The sequence below is a fragment of the Urocitellus parryii genome, chromosome 9 (genome assembly GCF_045843805.1).
Source record: "Urocitellus parryii isolate mUroPar1 chromosome 9, mUroPar1.hap1, whole genome shotgun sequence".
Classification (NCBI taxonomy): Eukaryota; Metazoa; Chordata; class Mammalia; order Rodentia; family Sciuridae; genus Urocitellus; species Urocitellus parryii.
Genome location: NC_135539.1, coordinates 91,482,076 through 91,509,120, shown reverse-complemented (window position 1 = coordinate 91,509,120; position 27,045 = coordinate 91,482,076). Strand labels below are relative to the sequence as shown.

The 27,045-nt window shown below is 35.4% G+C and overlaps 1 protein-coding gene and 1 pseudogene across 4 annotated transcripts in view; one reads left to right on the top strand and one right to left on the bottom strand.

Annotated features, from left to right (window-relative positions):
• Nucleotides 1–1,089: 1,089 nt before the first annotated feature.
• The window catches only part of Drc8 (dynein regulatory complex subunit 8), a 114,546-nt gene continuing 88,590 nt past the window's right edge, over nt 1,090–27,045 (bottom strand). For all 4 annotated transcript variants that reach the window (XM_026390752.2, XM_026390754.2, XM_077802603.1 and 1 more), the window contains 4 exons: nt 10,484–10,563; nt 9,820–9,862; nt 9,663–9,729; nt 1,090–1,958 (listed from right to left, as the gene is read on the bottom strand). In XM_026390752.2, the coding sequence (XP_026246537.1) occupies nt 1,843–1,958; nt 9,663–9,729; nt 9,820–9,862; nt 10,484–10,563 (306 nt within the window). In that variant the 3' untranslated portion in view covers nt 1,090–1,842. The remainder of the gene's footprint in view (nt 1,959–9,662; nt 9,730–9,819; nt 9,863–10,483; nt 10,564–27,045) is intronic.
• On the top strand, nt 26,379–26,485 carry LOC113184170 (small nucleolar RNA SNORA40; annotated as a pseudogene).

The following is a 27,045-nucleotide window of genomic DNA, read 5'->3' as shown; positions in this document are numbered from 1 at the left end:
AAAAGTAAGCCCAAATCTTCATCATGTCAGATTAGGCCCCAACTTCCTTAATAAGACTCCTACAGCACAAGAAATAAAACCAAGAATCAATAAATGGGATGGATTCAAACTAAAAAACTTCTTCTCAGCAAAAGAAACAATCAGTGAGGTGAGTAGAGAACCTACAGAATGGGAGCAAATCTTTACCACAAACACATCAGATAGAGCACTAATCTATAGGATACATAAAGCACTCAAAAATTTTAACACCAAAAAAATAAATAACCCTATCAATAAATGGGCCAAGGAACTGAACAGACACTTCTCAGAAGAGGATACACAATCAATCAAAAAATACATGAAAAAATGTTCAACACCTCTAGCAATTAGAGAATTGCAAATCAAAACTACTCTAAGATTTCATCTCACTCCAGTCAGAATGGCAGCTATTAAGAATACAAACAACAGTAAGTGTTGGTGAGGATGTGGGGAGAAAAGCACACTCATACATTGCTGGTGGGACTGCAAATAGGTGTAGCCAATAGGAAAGCAATATGGAGAATCCTTAGAAAACTTGGAATGGAACCACCATTTGACCCAGCTATCCCACTCCTCAGTTTTCACCCAAAGGACTTAAAAACAGCATATGACAGAGACACACCCACATCAATGTTTATAGCAGCACAATTCACAATAGCTAAACTGTGGAACCAACCCAGATGACTTCTGTAGATAAATGGATAGGGAAACTTTGGTAAATATACAATGGAATGTTACTCAGCATTAAAAGCGAATAAAATCATGGCATTTGCAGATAATGGATGGAGTTAGAGAATAAAATGCTAAGTGAAGTAAGCCAATCCCAAAAAACCAAAGGCCAAATGTTTTCTTTGATATGAGGATGCTGACCCATAATGGTGATGGTGGGGGGAGCATGGGAGGAATGGAGGAACTTTAGATAGGACAAAGGGGAGGGAGGGGAAGAAAGGGGGCATGGGGGTAGGAAAGACGGTGGAATGAGTTAGACATCATTACCGTAAGTACATGTATGAAGACATGAATGGTGTGAAAATACTTTGTGTACAACCAGTGACTTGAAAAATTGTGCTCTATATATGTAATATGAAATGAATTACATTCTGCCGTCATATATAACAAATCAGAATACATAAATAATTTAATAAAAAAAGAATCAATTATTAATAGTGATTTCAATAAGTCACCTTTCACATTCAGATTACTGAAGTGTTCATTGTTCTTTAAAAAGAAGCCTTCATTACACTGATACTCATTTTCAATTTGTGGTCATTCTGCCCTCTTTCAAGACCTTTATATGCCAAACCTTGGCTCATTATAGTTATTATTAATTTTCTCAGTTTAGTTAATTAAAAGGTAACATGCTTATTGTAGAAAATAAACAATAATATATTTTAATGTTAAACTGTTTTAAGATTAGTTTTTAAGTAATTAGCAGTATGTCATTCCATAAGTCTGGACATTTTAAATACATTTATGTTTAATTTAAAATTATTATGATCATCCAGATGAGCAGGGCACACCTATGATCCCAGCTACTCTGAAGTCTGAGGCAAGACAATTGCAATTTGAGGCCAGCCTGTTGGTGAGTCCCTGTCTCAAAATGAAAAAATGTAAAAAGAGTTAGGGATGAAGCTCAGTGGATTCCATTCCCAGTACTAAAAAAGAGTTTTTGTTATGATCATCTTTAGAAAAGAAAATATGTTGAAATAATCATGTCACAGGCATTGATATCAGATAAAAGAATTACAAAATAAAATGCAAAACTAATAAGGACAAGCCATTTTCAAACTATCTTTTCAATTAGAAATTAAGGGTTTAAAACATTTAATTTTCATCTATCACCATCATTGTTATATACTCCTTGTAATTAATTGAATTTGAATCTGGATCGATTGCAGCAGACAACATTTCTTCCATTTCTTCTTGGGAGAAAGGCTCACCTGAAAGAGACAAGAAGGGAAATTTATTATTCACAATTGTCTGATTTATTTCTTTTTCTCTCTATTAGCCAGTTTAATTGCCATGGAGTAATCCCACCCCATGTCACAGTTATTTTCCCTGGAGCCACAGAGTCAGTAGATCATGACAGTCCAGAGGTTCGAAAGCTTGCTATTATACACCCTAGCAGGTTGTGGACTTACTTTACCTTGCAGGTGTCATGGACCAAGCACTCTATAGAATCCATCATTTCAGCCAAAACGGCAAGAGGACATAAAGGCATCATGAACAAAGTTGTTTATTTATTTAAATTAAAATGATTGAAACTGCAAAAGTATTAATCCGAAGCCCCACTCTTAATAAGAAGTCTAATCACTATGTTTAGTAAAATATGGAGATGATTAAATGTTTATCATACAAAATTGCTGAAGGGCAAATGACAGACACTTGAAACTTAACAATTATATCGCTGAACATTTCCTAACCTGTCTGGCCAACTTAGTGATGCCAGCTGAACTCAGTGAGAGATGGCACTCATCAACTGTTTGAAAACTCCTCCTTGTTACAGTTTGGCCAAGTAATGGTATCAGATGAAATAAAAAGTTGGATAGAAAGTCTGTGGGTTTCAGTTGGATTCAGATAACAGCTGAGAATCATCTTGGAAAATGATTCACCAAGATGAGAAGCACACTTAAGAAAGAATGTTGAGAAGACCATGGTCTGTAACAAAGATGGGACTTTGTCCCAACATTAAAGAGAAATATAAGAACATCCAGATCACCATCTTAGACTATGATAAGACTCATCAGAGACTTATCAAAGTAACTAGTTTACCAAGGCCTGAGCATTACTTACCTAATGAGGTTAAGTCACCTGCCACCATAAACAATACTTTTTAAATTGGAATTCAGTTAGTAATACATAAACCATTCAAATAGGGATTTTTGTTTTGTTTTGATTTTGTTTGGGTACTGGGGATTAAATCCAGGGGCACTTTACAACTGAGCTACATACCTAACCCTTTTTATTTTTTGAGACAGGGCCTTGCCAAGGCTAGCCTTGAACTTGCAATTCTCTTGCCTCAGCCTCCCAAATTGCTAGGATTACAGGATCATGCAATCACACCCAGCTTCAAGTGGAGATTTTGGTGACAATGAAGATAGTACTAGGAAACGAGAGAAATGTGTAGAGTTCTTGTGAAATCATGCTTACATCCTAAGAAAGAAAGAATGCCTAAAATATTAAAAACAATTTCTGAATCTTTCCTAAACCTGACTGTTAATACTAAATCCAATACCAAAGGAACTCTGATGTAAGTTCTTAAAAGAATATTACCAACCAACATTTATTGAGCGCTACGTATGCCAAGCATTGATCTAAGCGGTTCACACATATTAAACTAAATTAATTTCCCAAACACCTCACACATATTAAACTAAATTAATTTCCCAAACACCACTTACCACACACACACACACACACACAGAGAGAGAGAGAGAGAGAGAGAGAGAGAGAGAGAGAGAGAAACAAGGCAGTCTGCTTCAGCAAGTGAGTGGGGAAATTGGGATCTGAATACCAGCAGTCCAGTTCATGATCTATAAGTTCAACTACCACTTTCCACTGCTTAGAACAAGGTCCTGCTCACAGTAAAATACAAAAGATAGTCATGATGCTTTCTTGGGCAAGGCAAGAGATAAACAGTATTTGATAAAGATGTGCCTGGGTTCAAATACTGCTATTTCCTACAGCTTTAAGATCTTGGGCATGTTACTCAATCTCTCTATGCCTCAATTTCCCTGTCTATAAAATGAAGATAATAATAATAATGAGAATTAAATATGTTATTTTTTAGCACTTAGAACAGTACCTAACACACAAGGAGTAACATGTAAGCATTTTTTTTCTTTTGAGATTTCTTTGCTGCTAAATATTATCTGGTAGAATACACATTCCTGAACATATGTGGACATCTATCTTGTAGGAACTTGATTCAATGTGATTTATAATGTCTATCATATCACTTCTTGAGTATTTAGAATGCATATTCTCAAACGTGTTTGTAAATGAAATGTGTTTGATGTTCTGTGGATACTGTGAAAAGTTGTGCCAGTAATGTTAATCTATAGTTATAAAGCATAGATGTACTTCAAAACAATTTAGAATTTTGAGAATCTCAAAGCACCATTTTTTTTCTTTTTAATTGTTTCAGAAGAAGATGATAATGACAACAATGACAACTTTATTTCATTTCAGGTGTTCCCTAGACCCTATTGGGGGTATTTTATAAAAATCAGTAATTATTAACCAACTATTTTATAGTTAAATGTTATTACACTTAGATGTCTGTTATATTTAATAAAAATAATTCCTGGGCTGGGATTGTGGCTCAGTGGTACAGCGCTCACCTAGCACGGGCGGGACCCAGGTTTAATACTCAGCACCACATAAAAAAAAATAAATAAAGGCATTGTGTTGTGTCCATCTACACCTAAAAAATAAATATTTAAAAAAAATAATAATTCCTTACATTTGTGTAGTACTTTATATCTTATATATCACTATCAAACATATTAGGTCATGTAATAAGAAGAATACTGAATAATATTTATTCAATGAAAAATTGAAATCATGTATATTCTTATCTAAAAATTACTATTCAATGCTTAGTATAGTTGACCTTGAAGTATTATTAATTCTCTGTAAATCCATCTTTTTGGAAATTGCCATGGAGTAACCCCACCCCATGTCACAGTTATTTTCCCTGGAGCCACAGAGTCAGTAGATCATGACAGTCCAGAGGTTCGAAAGCTTGCTATTATACACCCTAGCAGGTTGTGGACTTACTTTACCTTGCAGGTGTCATGGACCAAGCACTCTATAGAATCCATCATTTCAGCCAAAACGGCAAGAGGACATAAAGGCATCATGAACAAAGTTGTTTATTTATTTAAATTAAAATGATTGAAACTGCAAAAGTATTAATCCGAAGCCCCACTCTTAATAAGAAGTCTAATCACTATGTTTAGTAAAATATGGAGATGATTAAATGTTTATCATACAAAATTGCTGAAGGGCAAATGACAGACACTTGAAACTTAACAATTATATCGCTGAACATTTCCTAACCTGTCTGGCCAACTTAGTGATGCCAGCTGAACTCAGTGAGAGATGGCACTCATCAACTGTTTGAAAACTCCTCCTTGTTACAGTTTGGCCAAGTAATGGTATCAGATGAAATAAAAAGTTGGATAGAAAGTCTGTGGGTTTCAGTTGGATTCAGATAACAGCTGAGAATCATCTTGGAAAATGATTCACCAAGATGAGAAGCACACTTAAGAAAGAATGTTGAGAAGACCATGGTCTGTAACAAAGATGGGACTTTGTCCCAACATTAAAGAGAAATATAAGAACATCCAGATCACCATCTTAGACTATGATAAGACTCATCAGAGACTTATCAAAGTAACTAGTTTACCAAGGCCTGAGCATTACTTACCTAATGAGGTTAAGTCACCTGCCACCATAAACAATACTTTTTAAATTGGAATTCAGTTAGTAATACATAAACCATTCAAATAGGGATTTTTGTTTTGTTTTGATTTTGTTTGGGTACTGGGGATTAAATCCAGGGGCACTTTACAACTGAGCTACATACCTAACCCTTTTTATTTTTTGAGACAGGGCCTTGCCAAGGCTAGCCTTGAACTTGCAATTCTCTTGCCTCAGCCTCCCAAATTGCTAGGATTACAGGATCATGCAATCACACCCAGCTTCAAGTGGAGATTTTGGTGACAATGAAGATAGTACTAGGAAACGAGAGAAATGTGTAGAGTTCTTGTGAAATCATGCTTACATCCTAAGAAAGAAAGAATGCCTAAAATATTAAAAACAATTTCTGAATCTTTCCTAAACCTGACTGTTAATACTAAATCCAATACCAAAGGAACTCTGATGTAAGTTCTTAAAAGAATATTACCAACCAACATTTATTGAGCGCTACGTATGCCAAGCATTGATCTAAGCGGTTCACACATATTAAACTAAATTAATTTCCCAAACACCTCACACATATTAAACTAAATTAATTTCCCAAACACCACTTACCACACACACACACACACACACAGAGAGAGAGAGAGAGAGAGAGAGAGAGAGAGAGAGAGAGAAACAAGGCAGTCTGCTTCAGCAAGTGAGTGGGGAAATTGGGATCTGAATACCAGCAGTCCAGTTCATGATCTATAAGTTCAACTACCACTTTCCACTGCTTAGAACAAGGTCCTGCTCACAGTAAAATACAAAAGATAGTCATGATGCTTTCTTGGGCAAGGCAAGAGATAAACAGTATTTGATAAAGATGTGCCTGGGTTCAAATACTGCTATTTCCTACAGCTTTAAGATCTTGGGCATGTTACTCAATCTCTCTATGCCTCAATTTCCCTGTCTATAAAATGAAGATAATAATAATAATGAGAATTAAATATGTTATTTTTTAGCACTTAGAACAGTACCTAACACACAAGGAGTAACATGTAAGCATTTTTTTTCTTTTGAGATTTCTTTGCTGCTAAATATTATCTGGTAGAATACACATTCCTGAACATATGTGGACATCTATCTTGTAGGAACTTGATTCAATGTGATTTATAATGTCTATCATATCACTTCTTGAGTATTTAGAATGCATATTCTCAAACGTGTTTGTAAATGAAATGTGTTTGATGTTCTGTGGATACTGTGAAAAGTTGTGCCAGTAATGTTAATCTATAGTTATAAAGCATAGATGTACTTCAAAACAATTTAGAATTTTGAGAATCTCAAAGCACCATTTTTTTTCTTTTTAATTGTTTCAGAAGAAGATGATAATGACAACAATGACAACTTTATTTCATTTCAGGTGTTCCCTAGACCCTATTGGGGGTATTTTATAAAAATCAGTAATTATTAACCAACTATTTTATAGTTAAATGTTATTACACTTAGATGTCTGTTATATTTAATAAAAATAATTCCTGGGCTGGGATTGTGGCTCAGTGGTACAGCGCTCACCTAGCACGGGCGGGACCCAGGTTTAATACTCAGCACCACATAAAAAAAAATAAATAAAGGCATTGTGTTGTGTCCATCTACACCTAAAAAATAAATATTTAAAAAAAATAATAATTCCTTACATTTGTGTAGTACTTTATATCTTATATATCACTATCAAACATATTAGGTCATGTAATAAGAAGAATACTGAATAATATTTATTCAATGAAAAATTGAAATCATGTATATTCTTATCTAAAAATTACTATTCAATGCTTAGTATAGTTGACCTTGAAGTATTATTAATTCTCTGTAAATCCATCTTTTTGGAAATTGCCATGGAGTAACCCCACCCCATGTCACAGTTATTTTCCCTGGAGCCACAGAGTCAGTACATCATGACAGTCCAGAGGTTCAAAAGCATGCTATTATCCATCCAAGTAAACCTCCCAAGTAAACCACACAATTGCACTGTGTCTGTATACATTGCTGTTCCTGATTTTCCTATTTCAGTCAGTAGTATTACCATAACACCCATCACCCCGGTCAAAATCTTTTTATTTTTTACTTAATTCCCATCTTGGTCCCCTGTCTTTTGTTATTCATCATGACCCATGGATCCTGCTATAGATAGGCCTATTGCATTGCACCTATTCCTTCTTTCTATTCCCATTGTCAAGTCAGGCACTTATTAGGGGACCTTCAAAATACCAAAATAGTTCTCTAACTGATCTTCCTAGTCTAACCTCTTTCTCACTTATCTAACAAACCTACCAGCACCAGAATAACTTTCCCACAATGGCTCTTGCACTATATGACTCATCTCCTCAAAACCCCAGAACACTTCTGCAATTTTCCACAGGATAAATCCCAAACTTCTGAACCCAGACCTCCATAATTTAGTCCCAGACAATCAATCTAAATTAATCTCCTATTGTTTTCCAACAAGACCCTTTGGGCCAGCTCAGCCTGTCCTTTCTCAGGCTTCCAAATGCCACATGCATTCTTGCCTCCCAGTTTTTGCTCCATATTTTGCTGATAATGTTTCCCTCTCATCAACCTTCATCCATTTTTATTCAATTACTCATTCATTCATTAATTCATAGTTAATTTTTTATAATTAATTTGAGACCTACTATATGTGAGGGTACCATAATGCATAAGATTTTATCACTGGCCTCAACAACTCATCCATGTAAATTCTACCTTCTCAAGGAACTTATTTTCTCTTTAAATCTTCTCAAGCCAAGCTTTCTAGACTGTTCTAGACTGTACTGATCTTCTGATATTTTCCTACTATCTTATATTGTGACTTAATAAGTTAGCTTTGTTTCCCCAATAAGATTGTAATATCCTTGAGAAAGGAAGCAGATTTTAGTATCATTACCCCTCACTGCACTTAATAATACTGAACATATAATAGACACAGGATATTATTTAAATTGAACTGTTTTGGCCATTCTGACTAAATTCATGTTGCCTAATATAATGTAGGATTTACTTCCTTTAATCCTTAGGATTAAGAGGCTAATGCTTTGAAAGTCACAACGTTCTCATCAAAGTTAATCCCTAAGATGATTTTAGCAATGTCATAGGAGTTCTTGAATGGCAGCTGTGATTTTCATGTTATTCTTACTCTCACTTCCTGTATTCTTACCTAATGGTGGATCAAGTCAAAATGGTCAAACCAGTTGTGCATGTAGACAATGTCTTAGTCTTCCCTACTCAAAATTACTCCTACTTTTGATCTTGTCTCAAGTGATTAATGACTCTGAATCATTCAGGACTTATCTGTGAACCAGTGAAATGAACAAAGGAGACAAAACTCAGCTTTATGTGGGAGCAGGGGAGACAAGCAATATGACAATGGTTTCCAGAGACTGTCTATCAGGCTGTTGACATTCATGGGAAACCAATTTACACACTGGCAGAGAGACATTCTAAACAAATTATGTTTTGTGTACATGTGTGTAGTCTATGTTCAAAGCCCATATGTGTGTGTGTGTGTGTGTGTGTATACACACACACACACACACACATACATACATACACATATACACATACATATATATGTACATATAATAAGCTTTTATATATAAAAATAAAATTTTATATGAATTCATATTCAGTTGAGGCTATATTATCCATAACTGTACCCAGAAAAGCTCTTTTTTTCCCCTATATTTTGTTTTAGTTGTAGTTGTACACAATACCTTTATTTTATTTTTAGGTAGTGCTAAGGATCGAACGGTGTGCTAGGCGAGCTATCTACTGCTGAGCCATAACCCCAGCCCCTAGAAAAGCTCTTGAAAAAAGAATTTTTATATACTCCAATTCAAATCTTCTATCAGTAAAGGCACTGATTTATAGTGACGGACAGTTCAAGTTTTCCAGGTGACATACCTTTTATTCTCAAAATACTGAGTGAAGTGATTACAATTTATAGAGGTTATACAAAATCCTCTGAGGCAACATCCGTCTCGCCTTACCTTACCTTTGTTCTCTTAACACCCAATAAAATAAAATAAAGACCATTCCAAAAATCAAAATAATGGGAATAGTAAACTCTTTCTAACCAGAATGACTGATTTTAAAGTATCCCCTATAACTTTTGCATAACTGTTAAAAATCATTAATCCCTTACATAAATCATGTTATAAGTAATAAAACAATCTTACCTTCTTCAGTCATATATTTGATGAGTTCTTCCTTAGTAAGAAACCCACGTTTAGCAGAATCTAAAACCTAGGGGAAATGGTAGATTTTATATGTATGACTAAGTTCTACATGACAAAATTTTCATATTTATATATGAATAATCTAGAGCTTACACACCTCAAAAGCTCGAAGAAGGACATCTTCTGGAATTGGTCTATACCTATAATTATGCCATAAAATGAGTTAATGCCAGATTGTTTGTCTCATCTCTACATAATAAATTACTACATGAAACAAAATGAAAGTTGCTAACATACTGGGATAATAAAACTTCCCTCACTGAAACCTTCTTGGATTTCTGGGTATGAAAGTGTCCAGTACTTTACCCTGACAGGAAATACTTAGCTCAAAATCACTGACATATCTGGTGTTATCTATCAGTTTGTTTGTTTGTTTAATCATTATGGAATTCAATTTCCCTAGAAACAAAACTTCTACAAGTCAACCAACTTTGTAAGTTTTACATTATGTTAAATTTTGCTAAAAAATAATCAGGATTAATTCTTATTTATGATCGATTATTCAAAACAGAAGATAATTAGAATATCAATTTATGATTTTTATAGCTTCTTTGCCCTTTGGTTATACTTTGCTTCAAATAATATTATGGTGATTGATATTTCTAAGCACAAACAAACTGTTCATTCAGAAGTATACTGAAAGGTTAGAAGGAAGCTACCCTGAGATACTCTGGTTGAGAAAAATATAAAACAGTCACATATACTGAAATTAATGTAATTCTAATCATTACCTTGCCTTAAAATTGTTTTTACTTTCTTACCTTCTTTCCAGAAGTACTTTGGTCATCACTGGAAGAAATTTTTCATATCGAATATATCCAGTGGGTTCTTCTTCTTCTACCTAGCATGCAATAACAATATAGATATTTATTTCTTCTTCTACCTAACATGCAGTAACAATATAGACATTTATTAATTCAACAAATGTATTGAGCAACTCCTTTTTTTCAAGTACTCTTGCCCAAGTGCTAGGGATTTGGATATGATGAGACGTTTCACAATTTACTGTTTGAGCAAAAAATAAGAAATCTCTCTATATATATAAGAGCTAGTATTCTACTAGGGGAGACATATATTAATCAAAAAACCCACACGATGAGTGCCTAATTATAAATACATTCAAGCACAATGATGTAACTCAGGTCTATAGGAACATATAAGAAAGGAAATTTTCTAGACCAGGGAATCAGGGAAGTCATTCATGAGAATTCAAAGACAGCAGGAAAGAAATGCCATGGGGAAAAAAAAAAACAAAACTGGAGGCTCTGGGACTCTTGAGGTGATGCATCAGAGGCCATAAGGCTGAGCACAGGGAGCAGCAAGGAGGATGTTTCAAGGTGAGGCTGGTAAGAGATACAGGGACCAGACCTTGCAGTGCCTTATCATTCAGGAATGTCCTAGGAACAATGAAAAATCACTGATGTCCTCATAGATGTGTTCTGAAAGATCACACTGGTTATAGGCGAGGTGGCTTCTTTAGTTGATTTAAGCAGATACAATGAAGGTTGAGATTAGAGTGGTGGCCATGCAGAGGGAAGTGGATGGTTACAAGAAATGCAAGAAATAAAAGTGATAGGCCTGGTGCTGCACCCGTATGGCTAAGGATAAGAAAAAGAGAGGAGTCCAGAATGAATCCCTGGATTCTGGCCTGCACAAGTGGGATAAAGTGTTGCCTTTCCCTGAGACAAGGAATGGAATAAGGGACCAGATTAGGGGCCAATAATTACCTCAAGAACACAATCACATCTCAAATCATTATATTTACTAGATCCCTACATGATTAACAGAACTAAATTATGAGAACAATATTCTTGAGAAAGAAGCATGATTAGATGAGAAAGAAACAGATCCCTGCTCATGGATTCAACTCTGATGGAGTGGCTAAACAAAGCACTGACTGACTTTAACTTTCATGTCAGGCTATTTATGAGGAGCTATAAATTTTCCACTCCCTTTCAAAAATCCTATTAAAAGGCTCTTAGAGCCCACATCAGCAGATGAGACTTTTCACAATTTACTGTTTGAGGAAAAAATAAGAAATCTATATGTTGATGCTAAGTGGAACACACTGTCATTCAAATGACAACTATTTTTTAAATGTTTATACTAGATTTGCACCTAGTGTGAATAAAGCCCTCAGACTCCACTATCAGCAAAAATTTAAGCCATCTAATGACAATGTTTCAGAATTTCTCAGTCCATCAACACATAAATAATTATCTCCAGCTGCCTATAGGACCAAGGTGAGCATTGTGTAAATTAGTGTTCATATGGCTCTGATGTGCTTCAGTAGCACTCTGCAACTCCCAGCCACAGGAGCTTCTTAAAGACAAAATGTCAGTCTCATGGGATTACCTACAGAGCAATAATCTTAAAATTATAATGTTGAGTTTCTAACCAGAATTTTGCTCCAAAAGCTAGAGCAATGACTTCCCTCCTTTCCCCCCAACCCCTAAGAAACCACTACGTAGCAGGGAATCTCAACCTTCACAAAACTAAAACCCTTCTTTATCTTTGTCATTTTACAAAATATTTTTACTTTTTCTATAACTCTGTCTCAATCATGTGAGAACTCACAAAAGACACATAATATATCTTTATATTGCTTCCCTGGGTTCTCTCACAACAAGCCCTCAGTGATTTGAACACAAAAGTGAAACTTCTGCATGTCATTCTTGCCTAATAGATTTTTTTGGAGCCAAAATTAATTAAAAATATTAACTTAAAAGAAGATCTGCAATTAATCTGAGTAGCACAGAAGCATACATCTCATTTAGCTTTTATAAAAAGAGGGACAATGAAGCTGGGTAGGATGGTGCACACTTGTAATTCCAGCAACTTGGGAGACTGAGGCAGGAAGATCGCAAGTTCAAGGCTAGCCTGGGCAATTTAGCAAGACCCCGTCTCAAAATAAAAACTAAAAAGGACTGGGGATATAGTTCAGTGGTAAAGCATTCCTGGGTTCAATCCCTAGTACCATAAAAAGAAAATAAAAAAATAAAAGAGGGACAATGAATATAAACAGGGCTTTTAGTTAAAGAGTAGGAAGAAAATGCTAAGTCCCTGGGCAGATATTTAAAAAATCTTTCTATGACCCAACACTGTCCTCTAGAGGCCATATCTAATGTGTTCTTTCATACAAAAATGTATAAGCAATGGCATTTAAAAACAATATACTTTACATGACTATTCTAAACACAACATTCATGAAATGTTTAATATGTACCAGACACTGTTTTATATTATAAATTTCCTACTTAAATAACCTTTTTATTTTAGAAGAGTTTTAGTTTTAGGTTTACAGAAAAACTACAAAGATAATACAAAGAATTCTCATATATACCCCACGCAGTTTTCTCTGTTGTTTTTCTTTTTAAAAAAAAATTTTTTAGTTGTAGTTGGACACAATACTTTATTTTATTTATTTATTTTTATGTGGTGCTGAGGATTTAACACAACACATTGCATGTGCTAGGCAAGTGCTCTACCGCTGAGCCACAACCTGAGCCTTTTTTATTTTTCCAAGCTTTACTGAAGTAAGATTGACATATTAAAATTGTATATATTTATACAATCTTAATATTTTAAAGTGTGATGCTTTGATAGACTGTGAAATTATTACCACAATTAAGTTAACATACCTATCACTTAATTATCTTTTTGTATGAAATGAAAAAAGATATATTCTTGGTAGATTTTAAGTATATACTATTATTAACTATAGACATCATGCTATGCATTAGATCTCCAGAAATTACTCATAACTGAAAGTTTGTACATTTTGACCAATATCTCTCTGTTTCCCCATCCCTGCCCCTGATAATCTCCCTTCTACTCAGTTTCTGAGTTCACCTTTTTTTTAGATTCCACATATAAAGGAGAACATGCAGTATTTACTTTTCTGTGTATAGATTATTTCACTTAGCAAAATTTCCTCTAGGTTCACCCATATTGTCCAAAAGGACAGGATTTTCTTTTTTTAAGGCTGAATAATATTTCACTACATACATATATACATACATACACACACACACACACACACACACACATCCCACATTTTCTATGTACTTTCATCCACTGACATAAGTTGTTTCCATATGTTGGCTATTGTGAATAACGGTGCATTGAGCATGGTGATGCAGATAATTTTTTTAAATTCTAATTTCATTTTCTCCAGAATACACATAACCATTACACACACACACACACACACACACACACACACAAGTGGGTATCATGACAATTCTATTTTTAATTTTTTGAGGAAAATTAAATACAGTGTTTCATAACAGCTAGATCAATTCACATCAATAATTTAGAAGGGTTCCTTTTTCTCTGTATCCTCACCAATTCTTAGTATCATTTGACTTACTCTAACAGTTTGAAATGATATCTCATTGTGGTTTGGATTTGCATTTCCCTGATGATAGAGATGTTGAAAACTTTTTCATATACCTGTTGGCCATATGTATATCTTCTCTAGAAAAATGTCCATTTGGGTCTTTTGCCTGTTTTTTAATTGGGTTATTTGATTTTGTTTCTTACTGAGTTGCATGAGTTCCTTATCTATCTTAGATAGAGGAGATACATGTGCATATGTGTGTGTGTGTGTGTGTGGTGTGTGTGTGTGTGTGTATGTGTATGTATGTAATGAAATATTATTCAGCCTTAAAAAGAAGAAAATCCTGTCCTTTTGGACAATATGGGTGAACCTGGAGGAAATTTTGCTAAGTGAAATAATCCAAACACAGAAAAGTAAATACTGTATGTTCTCCTTTACATGTGGAATCTAAAAAGGTCAACTCAAAAACTGAGTAGAAACATGATTTGCCAGTATTTTCCCTCACTCTGTTGATTTTCTTTTCATTTGGTGATTGTTTCCTTTTCATGTATTTTGATTTTTTCTAACACCATTTATTGAAGGTCTGACCTATCCCGATTGTGTATTCTTGGAGCTCTTGTGAAAATTAGTTGGCCATATATGAACAGATTTATTTCTGGGGTATCTATTCTGCCCTAATGGTCTATATTTCTGTTTTTCTACCACACTTCTTTTATTACTGTTGCTTTTTAATATAACGTGTAATGATTCCTCTATTGTTAACTCTTATGTCATTATGGTATGATCACTATGAACCAATATTCAGTATACATTATTATTTACAAAATTTCAAACTTTGTTTGGATTTCATTGTTTTTTTCTGAAATGCATTTTAAAATATGGCATATTCCTCTATTATAAAAGAGAAGCCAAATAAATAGGATGGAATACCATTTCTAGGAATCTGGAAACAGGTAGAGAGTGGGGAGGATAGGAGGTGGTTCTATTATCTCTAAGGTGTGAAGCCTTTGGTAGGATAAGACAGGAATACTACTTTCTAGAAATGTGATGCAATGATGGCTTCATGAATATTTAAATCCATGGATTAAAATGCCTGTGAGACTAATAAAGATGTATCAATTACTGAACTCTCTTCTAATGTGTGTGTATGTGTGTAGAAAAGGGGGAGAAAGAGAAAAGGATGAGGAGGAGGAGGAAGAAAAGGAGGAGGAGGAGGGATGAGAGGGAAAAGAGAGAGATGGGTTGTGTACCCCTATTCCAAATTCTTATGTTGAAATCATAACCCCTCACCACAGAATGTGAACTTATTTGGAGACAGGGTATTTACAGCTTAGGTCAAGTTAGAATGAAGTATTCAGGGTGGGCCCTAAATCATCACAATGTGTTTCCTTATACAAAGGGGAAATGTGGAGATAGATATACACACAGAGAGAATGCTAAATGAACATGAAGATGACCATCTATAAGCCAATGAGAGAACTGGAGATGTCGCTCAATGGTAGAGTGCTTGCCTAGAATGTGCAAGGCCCTGGGTTCAATTCTCAGCACCCTCAATCTACCCATACCCTACCCCCCAAAAAAGGAGAGAAGCCTGAAACAGATCCTTCCCTCATGGTCCTCAGAAGGAACCAACCCCGCTGATATCTTTTTCTTTTTTTTAAAGCCTGATTTAAATTATTTTTCTTTAGTTGTAGATGGACACAATATGTTTATTTTATTTATTTATGTGGTACTGAGGATCGAACCCAGTGTTCCATGCATGTGAGGCAAGTGCTTTACACTGAGCCACAACCCTAGCCCCCTTCTGATATTTTGATGATCTGAGATCTTCAAGCCTTCAGAACTATGAGAATAAATTGCTAAAGTTGAAGCTACTCAGTCTGGGTTACAATGTCACTAAGGCTCTAGCAAACATATAAGCATCCTTTGTATATATTAAATGTGTATGACATGTATTTATCTAAAAACCTTGAATCCCTGTCATCAGATATAAATACCTACATCTACAAAGACAAATTAGCCTAACAGACATTAAAAATTCAAAACTGTTGTAGAGTTGTTATAGGAAAAAAAAATAGTATAGTTCAGACCTACTTTCTCCAGGAAAAAAAGTCAATTAATCAACTTAAAATGAAATAAATCCAAGAAAGATTCCCTAAATTATAGAAGATATGTTGAAAAAGACTATGGAGTGATTGCTACTTCTTCATGAAGCCATAGTGAGAAAATCAATTTGGCTTCTTTCTGTATTAATTAGGGTCTTTAAAAAATAAAAACACAACACAAAACATGTGTTGTCCATATAGGTCCCCCAGGTGCCTGAGTAGTACCACCAGTATTAGCACCCACATAGGACTCCTGGCCACCCACCCACGCAGGAACTCTGGCCACCAGTTCCATGTAAACCCCTATCTACCAATGTGGGGCTCCTCAGGTCGCTTCCATCTTGGGGCACTGCAACTACTGCCACAGTCCCTTACACACACCCGGTAGCCTACAACTGGGGACACTGCACTGGGTCCGGAGACAGCTGCCAGCCACAATACTGCATGCCATAGAGCTGCATCTCTGAACATGTCACACTATGCCACCGCCTACCCCACCCAACAGCACCCCATCACTGAAGGCAGCCACCTCCATCACCATCTTTAGTTGGGGAAACTCCTAGGTTGGAACACTGGCTGGGGTTTAAAACAATATCAAGGTCCCTAAAGTCCCACCTCCCTCCTTTCCCCAGCAGCCGCTAACCCAGCACAGTGCCTGTAGCTATGCGGCCCAACCGCAGCTAGAAAAGTCGGGTCACTAAACCAGGTCCTGAATTGCTCAATATAAAACAGCTCTCTAGAGCACAGCCCCTAGAGCACAGCCCACAAGACTTCTGGAGAGAAGGCTCCTGATTGGGAAGGAGAAAAGGAGGGGGTGAGTGAGATACAGTTTAGAGTCTAAATTAGAGACCAGGAATTATGAAGTCTACAGGCAATATAAGGAGATAAGACCAGGCACACACATCACATGAGCGGGCCCCAACAGAGCCATCCTGAGAGTAGAGATACCAGCCAACAATAGACAACTCCACCTATTGGATGAGAATGGAAGGAGGAAAGACACTGATCTCCAACAAAAACAAGCATTGTATCTTCCTTCAAGATTTCTCTCTCTCTCTCTCTCTCTCTCCCCACTCCCACCCTCACATCCCCAACATTTGTGAAACCAAGTACTTTTCATGAATTAGGCTACTGAGGACTGGGTTGTCTGAACAGTATTTACAGTAGTGTTGTATATTCCTTCACCTCCTATTTTTACACTTTTTATTTTCTTAATTTTTATGTTTGTTTGTTTTCTGTAGTCTACTGTCCTCCCACTTACTTGTCTCCCCCAAATCACTTTCTCTCTTTTCTCCTGCTACTAACCAACTTCTTTAGATTCCTCGTTCAACCTCCTTCCTAAGATCTACTAACTCTATATCCTTACCTCCTACCCCCTCAACATCTCATCCAACACCTCACCTGGATTTTTGGTCCATCATCAGAAACTATAGACCCTATTGCAAACCTACTGTTTATACTGTAGATAATAACTGAACTTACCATTTCTATATCTTGTGACAAAACCCGTAAATGTCTTAATAGTAGCTATTTGGTTTAAGGCTGTATATTGTTTGTATTTGGATCTGTTAATATTGTTCTTCCCCTTAAAGGAGAGGTATTGGAACCCTGCAGGGAACACTATAAGCCTATAGGGTAAAAACTGTAATGCCTTGGATCCACAGTATTAGAAAGGAAGACACTTTATGAAGTGACTATTTGCTGCACATGTTCCAGAGAAAATGCTGCATAAGGCAGTTTGTCAAAATCATGTTTCTTTATAGTTAAAACCAGATGAAAACTCTGATTTTTGCACGTAGTGAAGACATTTGGCCATTGATTAATCATTTTTAGTGATGGTCCCATAATTATATATCAGTTATAGAGACCATGGGTGGGTCACAATTAATAGAAAACATTGCTTTTGAATAAACCAGCAAACTTCAAAACTTCCATATTCTGATGTTGAAACCAAAATGAATCTAAAGGCTTTTTCAAACTTAGTATGTGAGCTCTTAGAGAGCAGGGTTTGCATGTGCCTGTCACCTGCCAGGATTTCATACTTCAATAAATGCTGTTTGGTGACTCAAAAAAAAAAAAAAAAAAAAAAGAAAGGAAGACACATGAACAACATGAAAAAACAAGGGAAGAAAGTGCCCCAAACGAAAGAAGATATTACACAATAGAAGAAATGACATCGAATGAGTTCAGGATGTACATAAATAAAATGTTCTGTGAATTAAAGGATGATATAAGAAAACAAACACAGGCAGCAAAAGATAATTTTGATAAAGAGCTACATAAACAAAAACAGAAAGCAAAAGATTACTTCAATAAGGAGAGAGAGGTTCTGAAAAAAAACCAGAAATCCTTGAAATGAAAAATATAATAAACCAACTTAAAGGCTCAATAGAAAGCATCACCAACAGATTAGATCACTTGGAAGACAGGACCTCAGACAATGAAGACAAAATATATAATCTTTTTTTAATTAAATATATAATCTTGAAAAAGAATGTTGACTACACAGTGAAGATGGTAAGAAACCATGAGCAGAACATTCAAGAATTATGGGATAACATAAAAAGAACAAACTTAAGAGTTATTGGGATAGAGTAAGGCATAGAGTTCCAAACCAAAGGAATAAAAAATCTATATTCAATGAAATAATAGCAGAAATTTTTCCTAATATGAAGAATTAATTGGAAAATCAAATACAAGAGGCTTACAGGACACCAAATGCAGAAAATCACAACAGATCCACACCAAGGCACATTAATGAAAATGCCTGACATATAGAACAATGAGAGATTCTTAAAAGTCTCAAGAGAAAGAAATCAGATTAATATAGGGGGAAACCACTAAGGATCTCTGCAGATTTTTCAACCCAGACCCTGAAAGCTAGAAGATCGTGGAACAGTACATACCAAGCTCTGAAAGAAAATGGATGCCAAACAAGAATCTTATGTCCAGCAAAATTAAGCTTTAGCTTTGATGATGAAATAAAAAAACCTTCAAAGAATTTATAGCTAGAAAGTCTGCACTACAGAACATCCTCAGCAAAATATTCCATGAGGAGAAAATGAAAAACACAATGAAAATCAGCAAAGGGAGGTATTACACTAAAGGAAATACTAATCAATGGAGAAATCAAGTCAAGTTAAATGCCAAAAATAAACAAATATGACTAGTAATACAAATTAGATCTCAATAATAACCCTGAATGTTAATCACCTATACTTACCATTCAAAAGACACAGACTGGCAGATTGGATTTTTTAAAAACACCCAACAATATACTGCATTTAAGAGACTCATCTCATAGGAAAAGACATCTACAGACTGAAGATGAAAGGTTGGGAAAAAAACATACCATTCACATGGACTATGGAAACAAACAGGGGTTTCCATCCTTATATCAAATAAAGTAGACTTCAAACTAAAGTTAATCAAAAGGGATAAAGAAGGACATTTCATACTGCTTAAGGGAACCATATATCAATAAGACTTAACAATTATAAATATATATGCCCCAAACAATGGAGAATCTATGTTCATCAAACAAAGTCTTCTCAAGTTCAAGAGTCAAAAGAACCACAACACAATAATTCTGGGTGACTTTAACACACCTCTTTCACCACTGGATAGATCATCCAAACAAAAGCTAAATAAAGAAAGTATAGAACTCAATAATACAATCAATAACTTAGACTTAACAGACATATAAAGAATATTTCATTCATCAACAAGTGAATACACTTTCTTTTCAGCTGTGCATGGATCCTTTTTTAAAATAGGCCTTATATTAAGCCACAAAGCAACTCTTAGCAAATATAAAAAACAGATACTATCCTGCATCATAAAGGAATGAAAACAGAAATCAATGACAAAATAAAAAACAGAAGCTACTTCAACACCTGGAGACTAAATAATATGCAACTGAATGAACAATGGGTTGCAAAAAGACATCAAAGAGATTCTTAGAGGTAATGAGAACACTGATACAACATATCAAAATCTCTAGGACACTATGAAGGTAGTACTAAGAGAAAAGTTCATTGAATGGAGTTCATTTCTTAAAAGAAGAAAAAGTCAACAAATAAATGACCTAATATTACATCTCAAAGTCTTAGAAACAGAAAAACAAATCAACACCAAAAGTGGTAGAAGACAGAAAATAATTAAAATCAGAGCTAAAGTCAATGAAAACAAAAAAATTGAAAAAACTGACAAAACAGAAAGTTGGTTTTTGAAAAAATAAACAAAATTCATAAACCCTTAGTCATGCTAATGAAGAGAAGGAGAGAGAAAACTCAAACTACTAACATCCGTGATAAAAAAGGAAACATCATGACGAATAGAAATTATTTTGAAAATCTGTACTCCAATAAAATAGAAAATATTGAAGGCATCGACAAATTTCTAGAGGCATATGATTTGCCCAAACTGAAAGATGATATACACAAGTTAAACAGATCAATTTCAAGCAATGAAATAGAAGATGCCATCAGAAGCCTACCAGCCAAGAAAATCCCAGGACAAGATGGATACACAGCTGAGATCTACAAGACCTTTAAAGAAGAACAAACTCCTAAATTATTTCATGAAATAGAAAAAGAGGAAACACTTTCAAACACATTCTATGAGGCCAATATTATCCTGATTCCAAAACCAGACAAAGACACACAAAAAAAGAAAACTTCAGACCAATATCTATAATGAAAAAATTCTCAATAAAATTCTGGCAAATAAAATACAATAACATATCAAAAAGATAGTATACTATGATCAAGTGGAGTTCATTCCATGGATGCAAGGTAGATTCAACATATGGAAATCAATAAATGTAATTCATCACATCAATAGACTTAAAAATAAGAATCATATGATCATCTCAATAGATGCAGAAAAAACATTAAACAAAACACAGTACCCCTTCATGCTAAAACACTAGAAAAACTAGGGATAACAGGAACATATCTCAACACTGTAAAAGCTATCTATGCTAAGCCCAGGCCAACATCATTCTAAATGGAGAAAAATTGAAAACATTCCCTCTAAAAGACAGGAATACCCTCTTTCACCACTTCCATTTAACATAGTCATGGAAATTCTAGCCAGAGCAATTAGACGAAAAAAATTAAAGGGATACGAATAGGAAAAGAAGAACTCAAATTATCACAATTGGCAGACAATATGATTCTATACTTAGAAGGTCCAAAAATTCCACCAAAATCTTCTATAACTAACAAGTAAATTCAGAAAAGTAGCAAAATATAAAATCAACACCCATAAATCAAAGGCATGTCTGTATACCAGTGACAAATCCTCTGAAAGAGAAACTAGGAAAACTACCCCATTGAGAATAGCCTCAAAAAAAAAATTAAAAACTTGGGAATCAATTTAATGAAAGAGGTGAAAGACCTCTACAATGAAAACTACAGAACACTAAAGTAAGAAATTAAAGAAGACCTTAGAAGATGGAAAGATCTTCCTTGTTCTTGGATAGGCAGAATTAATATTGGCAAAATAACCATATTACAAAAAGCACTATACAGATTCAATGTAACTTCAATCAAAATCCCAATGACAGTCCTCATAGAAATAGAAAAAGCAATCATGAAAATTACCTAGAAAAATAAGAGACCCAGAACAGATAAAGCAATCCTTAGCAAGAAGAGTGAAGCAGGTGGCATCACTATACCAGACCTGAAACTATACTACAGAGCAATAATAACAAAAACAGCATGGTATTGGCATCAAAATAGATTTGTTGACCAATGGTACCAGAATAGAGGACATAGAGACAAACTCACATAATTACAGTTATCTCATATTAGACAAAGGCACCAAAAACATATATTGGAGAAAGGATAACCTCCTTCAACAAATGGTGCTGGGAAAACTGGAAACCCATACACAACAAAATGAAATTAAGCCCCTATCTCTCATCATGCACAAAATTCAACTCAAAGTGGATAAAGACCTAGGAATTAAACCAGAGACCCAGCGCCTAATAGAAGAAAAAGTAAGCCCAAATCTTCATCATGTCAGATTAGGCCCCAACTTCCTTAATAAGACTCCTATAGCACAAGAAATAAAACCAAGAATCAATAAATGGGATGGATTCAAACTAAAAAACTTCTTCTCAGCAAAAGAAACAATCAGTGAGGTGAGTAGAGAACCTACAGAATGGGAGCAAATCTTTACCACAAGCACATCAGATAGAGCACTAATCTCTAGAATGCATAAAGCACTCAAAAATCTTAACACCAAAAAAAAAAAAAACAAACCCAATCAATAAATGGGACAAGGAACTGAACAGACACTTCTCAGAAGAAGATACATAATCAATTAACAAATACATGAAAAAATGTTCAACACCTCTAGCAATTAGAGAAATGCAAATCAAAACTAAGATTTCATCTCACTCCAGTCAGAATGGCAGCTATTAAGAATACAAACAATAAGTGTTGTCAAGGATGTGGGGAGAAAAGCACACTCATACATTGCTGGTGGGACTGCAAATAGGTGTAGCCAATAGGAAAGCAATATGGAGAATACTTGGGAAAATTGGAATGAACCACCATTTGATCCAGCTATCCCACTCCTCGGTTTACACCCAAAGGACTTAAAAACAGCATACTACAGGGACCCACATCAATGTTTACAGCAGCACAATTCACAACAGCTAAACTGTGGAACCAACCTAGGGATAAAGAAAATGTGGTATATATACAATGGAATATTATTCAGCATTAAAAGAGAATAAAATCATGGCATTTGCAGGTAAATGGATGAAGTTGGAGAATATTATGCTAAATTAAGTAAGCCAATCCCAAAAAACAAAATGCTGAATGTTTTCTCTGATATGAGGATGCTGATCCATAATGGGGATAGTGGGGGGAGCATGGGAGGAATGGAGGAACTTTAGATAGGGCAAAGGGGAGGGAGCAGAAAGGAGGGGAAAAGGGGTATAGGAAAGATGGTGGAATAAGATGGACATCATTACCCTAAGTACATGTATGAAGACACAAATGGTGTGACTCTACTTTGTATACAACCAGAGGCATGAAAAACTGTGCTCTATGTTTGTACTATGAATTGAAATGCACTCTGCTGTCATATATAACAAATTAGAATAAATAAATAAATATTCAAAATATAGACATTGTGTTTCTCAGTTTTAAAAATGTTATAATAGGGTCTGGAATTATAGCTCAGTGGTACTACCTATCTTGTGTAATGCTCTAGGTTCCATCCCCAATATTAAAAAATATAATAATAATCACAATATAGTCACCATATTAGACTAAGGAGAAGGATAGTTTAAAATATTCTTACTCAAATCCAATCTCTAGCTTCAACATCCTCACTTCTGACACAAGATCAGTTATGTCTACCTATTAAGGTGGTCTTAAAAGTTACATGATGGTGCTTTGTGAACTGTGAGTCTATGATGATGAATATGACCTTCAATAGTAGTGTAAATCTTTCTGGTTCTATGACATGCAGTGACACTTATTCCTAAAAGAATCCATCTCTGATGCTGAAATTTCAGGCACTCCCTCACTGATCCACCACCCTATGGACATGTTTCTTCAGAAGTTAGCCCTTCCTCTTATCTGTAAAATGCCATGTGAAATGTGGCAACTAAATGAGATAATGCATTAAATTGCTAGGCATATTTAATACCTTGTCCCTTGCCCAGGAAGATAGGATATATGGTTAGCAGTGCTGCATCCACTTCTACTGTTTACTTACAAAGTTTGAAAGGAAAAGACTAACAGACATCCAACAAACTTCACATCCCTCCTTTTCAAAAGACAAAAACAAATAAATACATCCTGTTACTACAAATGTGAACGAAGCAAAGTAAGTTATAATCTATTTGCTTCATCTAAGAGGTGGACCACTGTGCTGAAAAGTAACCCAGGCAGCATTTTTTTCATGTAAAGGTAATAAAATTTTCCTACAGGATGGTCCCCAGCTGTAGCCTTCTAAAAAAGGACCATTTCTAGTAAATTTTACTTAATAGTGTGGTGGCAGCTGTTTTCCCAGAAGGCCCTGATCAAGGCCCTGATCTGCCTGACTTCTTGTCCTCCAAACAGTTATGATGGACAAGGTGACCTGAAAAAGATAAACAATTTCCACAGCCACATGAAAAGGCCCCACCTTCCAAGGTACCACAGGACCTTCAGGCTCTTCTGGTCTCTGAATCCTTTTTCCTACCATAGAGACATCTCAGTACATATATAAACACTTTGGGATTTTCAAAAATATCAATATTCAAAGTCACAAAACATGCAGCCAGTACCATTTTTCATCTCACTTTGTTAGAAGTCAGTTTTCTTAGACAAGTTTCCATTTGAGGAAACACAGGCACTGACAGGTTGAGTACCTGTCTGAGAGCCACAAAGTCAGTCAGGTGTTTTGACAGGATCACAGCCTAGAGTTCTTTACTTTCATCTCCATAGTGAAATCATCAGGCCATCTCTTTTCTCATTATGGCATTATTTATTTTAGTCCAAATTCAATGAATAGGCACAATAAAACACACAGTAAAAATTCATTTCTCCCCAGTGACCTAACAGGGAGTCAATAAATTGAACTTATTTCATGCTTCACAAAAAAAAAAAAAAAAAAAAACAAGATAATATGAGTAGTTAAGGCAATTTATAAAGCACCTATATTTCAACCAGTTTCAGGTCACCAAACAATATACACATACGGACTTTTAAAAACTACTTGTAGTAAAAATGTTTTTTTAAAACTAGGAGCTATTTTAAGTTAGACTCTTAGGTTTTTTTGTCTGTTTATTTTGTGGTACTAGGGATTGAACCCAGGGGTGCTCTAACCCTGACTAACATCCCCACCCTTTTGTATCTTTTTTATTTTTTTATATTTTTAAATTGTAGATGAACACAATATCTTTATTATTTGTTTGTTTGTTTGTTTTGGTGCTGAGGATCAAACCCAGTGTCTCACACATGTAAGGCAAGTGCTCAACCACTGAGCTACAAACCCCAGCCCCCTGTTTTTATTTTTTTGAGACAGGGTCTTGATAAGTTGACTAGGCTAGCCTTGAACATGCAATCCTCTACTTCAGCCTCTGAAGTCACTGGGATTACAGGTGCATGACACCATGCATGCCCAATTCAAGTTAAGACTCTTAGTAGTATATGTATAAATTTAGATATAAGTTATGTTTCAAAACCAAAACATAAATAAAATTTAGAATATATTTTTTTCTATCTTGAATAGACCAAAACAATAAAAATTGATTGGCATTAACCAAAAGTATTATCTTTATACCAAGTGAAAAATATTATTCTGTTTATGTATGTGTTGTTGTTGTTGTCCCTTATGTACAGTAGACAAGTGTTCTATTACTGAGTTATACACCCAGCCTAGAAATGAAAACATTTAGAAAAATTATTTACTCTAAAGATTCTAGAGGACATTGAACAAAAATGAAGGTATGAGATTCTTTCTTTCTCCTTCCTCCTCTTCCCTCCTTCTCCTCCCTCCTCCTCCTCCTTCTCCCTCTTCCTCCTCCCCCTCCTCCCCCCTCCCTCTCCTTCTCCTCCTCCTCCTCCTCCTCCTTCTTCTTCACCAGATATTGAACCTAGGGGCCTTTAAACCTTGAACCACATCCCCAGCCCTTTTTATTTTTTTATTTGAGACAAGGTCTTGCTAAGTTGCTTAGAGCCTCACTAAGTTGCTGAGACTGGCTTTGAGCTAGCCATACTCCTGCCTCAGCCTCCCAAGCTACTGGGATTACAGGCATGCACAATTGTATCCAGCAGGATATGTAATTCTTTGGGGTTATGAATTATTTTTCTATTACTGAAAGTATTAAAATACATTGAATCATCTTTTTGTTGAACCATAGGAGATTCCCTGAATCAGCTGGTGGCTGGACCAGGTAAATGGTAAGAACCATTCCAACTGTGAGTGCCTACAACTTGGAAGTGATGGAAAAGGTTGATCAGAGATTGCTGGGCCATTAATTTCCCTGTTTATCACCTGAGGATGGGGCTCAAGGGCCCCCACTATATTGTTTTATTCCCATCCCCTTCCCCTTCTCTCCACCTAGGGGTCAGTGACCCTTCCAAACCCCACTAGAGTTGCCTTGTATTTGACAGAATCCACAGGTACTCAACAATTGTCCTGCTATGATACTCTTCAAATCCATTTATACAGAAAGTAGTTATTTAAAACTGTGATAGCACTTGCGTGTGTTGTTGTTCAACTTATGGACAAAGACTTATAGACAAGTGCAACCTAGAACTCATTGTTCAGTATGAGTTTTGATACTTATAAGCAGGAATACTATATCTAAGATAGCTTAAAGTGATGGGATATTGACAAATGAAAAGGTTGGTTCTAAGATTAAGAAGTTAATAAAAAGCACAGGTCATAAGGAAAAAAATTGTGTTGCAATAAAATTGAAGAAAAAGTTTTATACTGGGTTGAGATTCAGATTAAGCAAAAGAAGAGTAATAAGTACCTGATAATAGTGTTTGCTATGGTTTGAGTGTGCCCCCAAGGGTGCATTCATGTGTTGGGATTGTGGTCCCCAATGTGGTGGTGTTGAGGGGTGGGCATCATCCTTTACTCTGGCTTCCTTTCACATTATGTGATCTCTCCTTCTTTACATGCTCCTGTCATTGTGGTGCATTCACTTTCAAATAATGCTACCAAGAGAAACTGACCAGGACTATGTTCTCTGAATTTTCAGCCTCTAAAACTTTGAACTAAATAAACCTCTTTCAATTATAAATACCTGACCACAAGTATTTTGTTATAGTAATGGAAAGCAAGCTAATACAGTATTGAATAAAAAGTGATCTCCCATGTCATAGTTACAACAATATTTCCTTCTTAAAATATT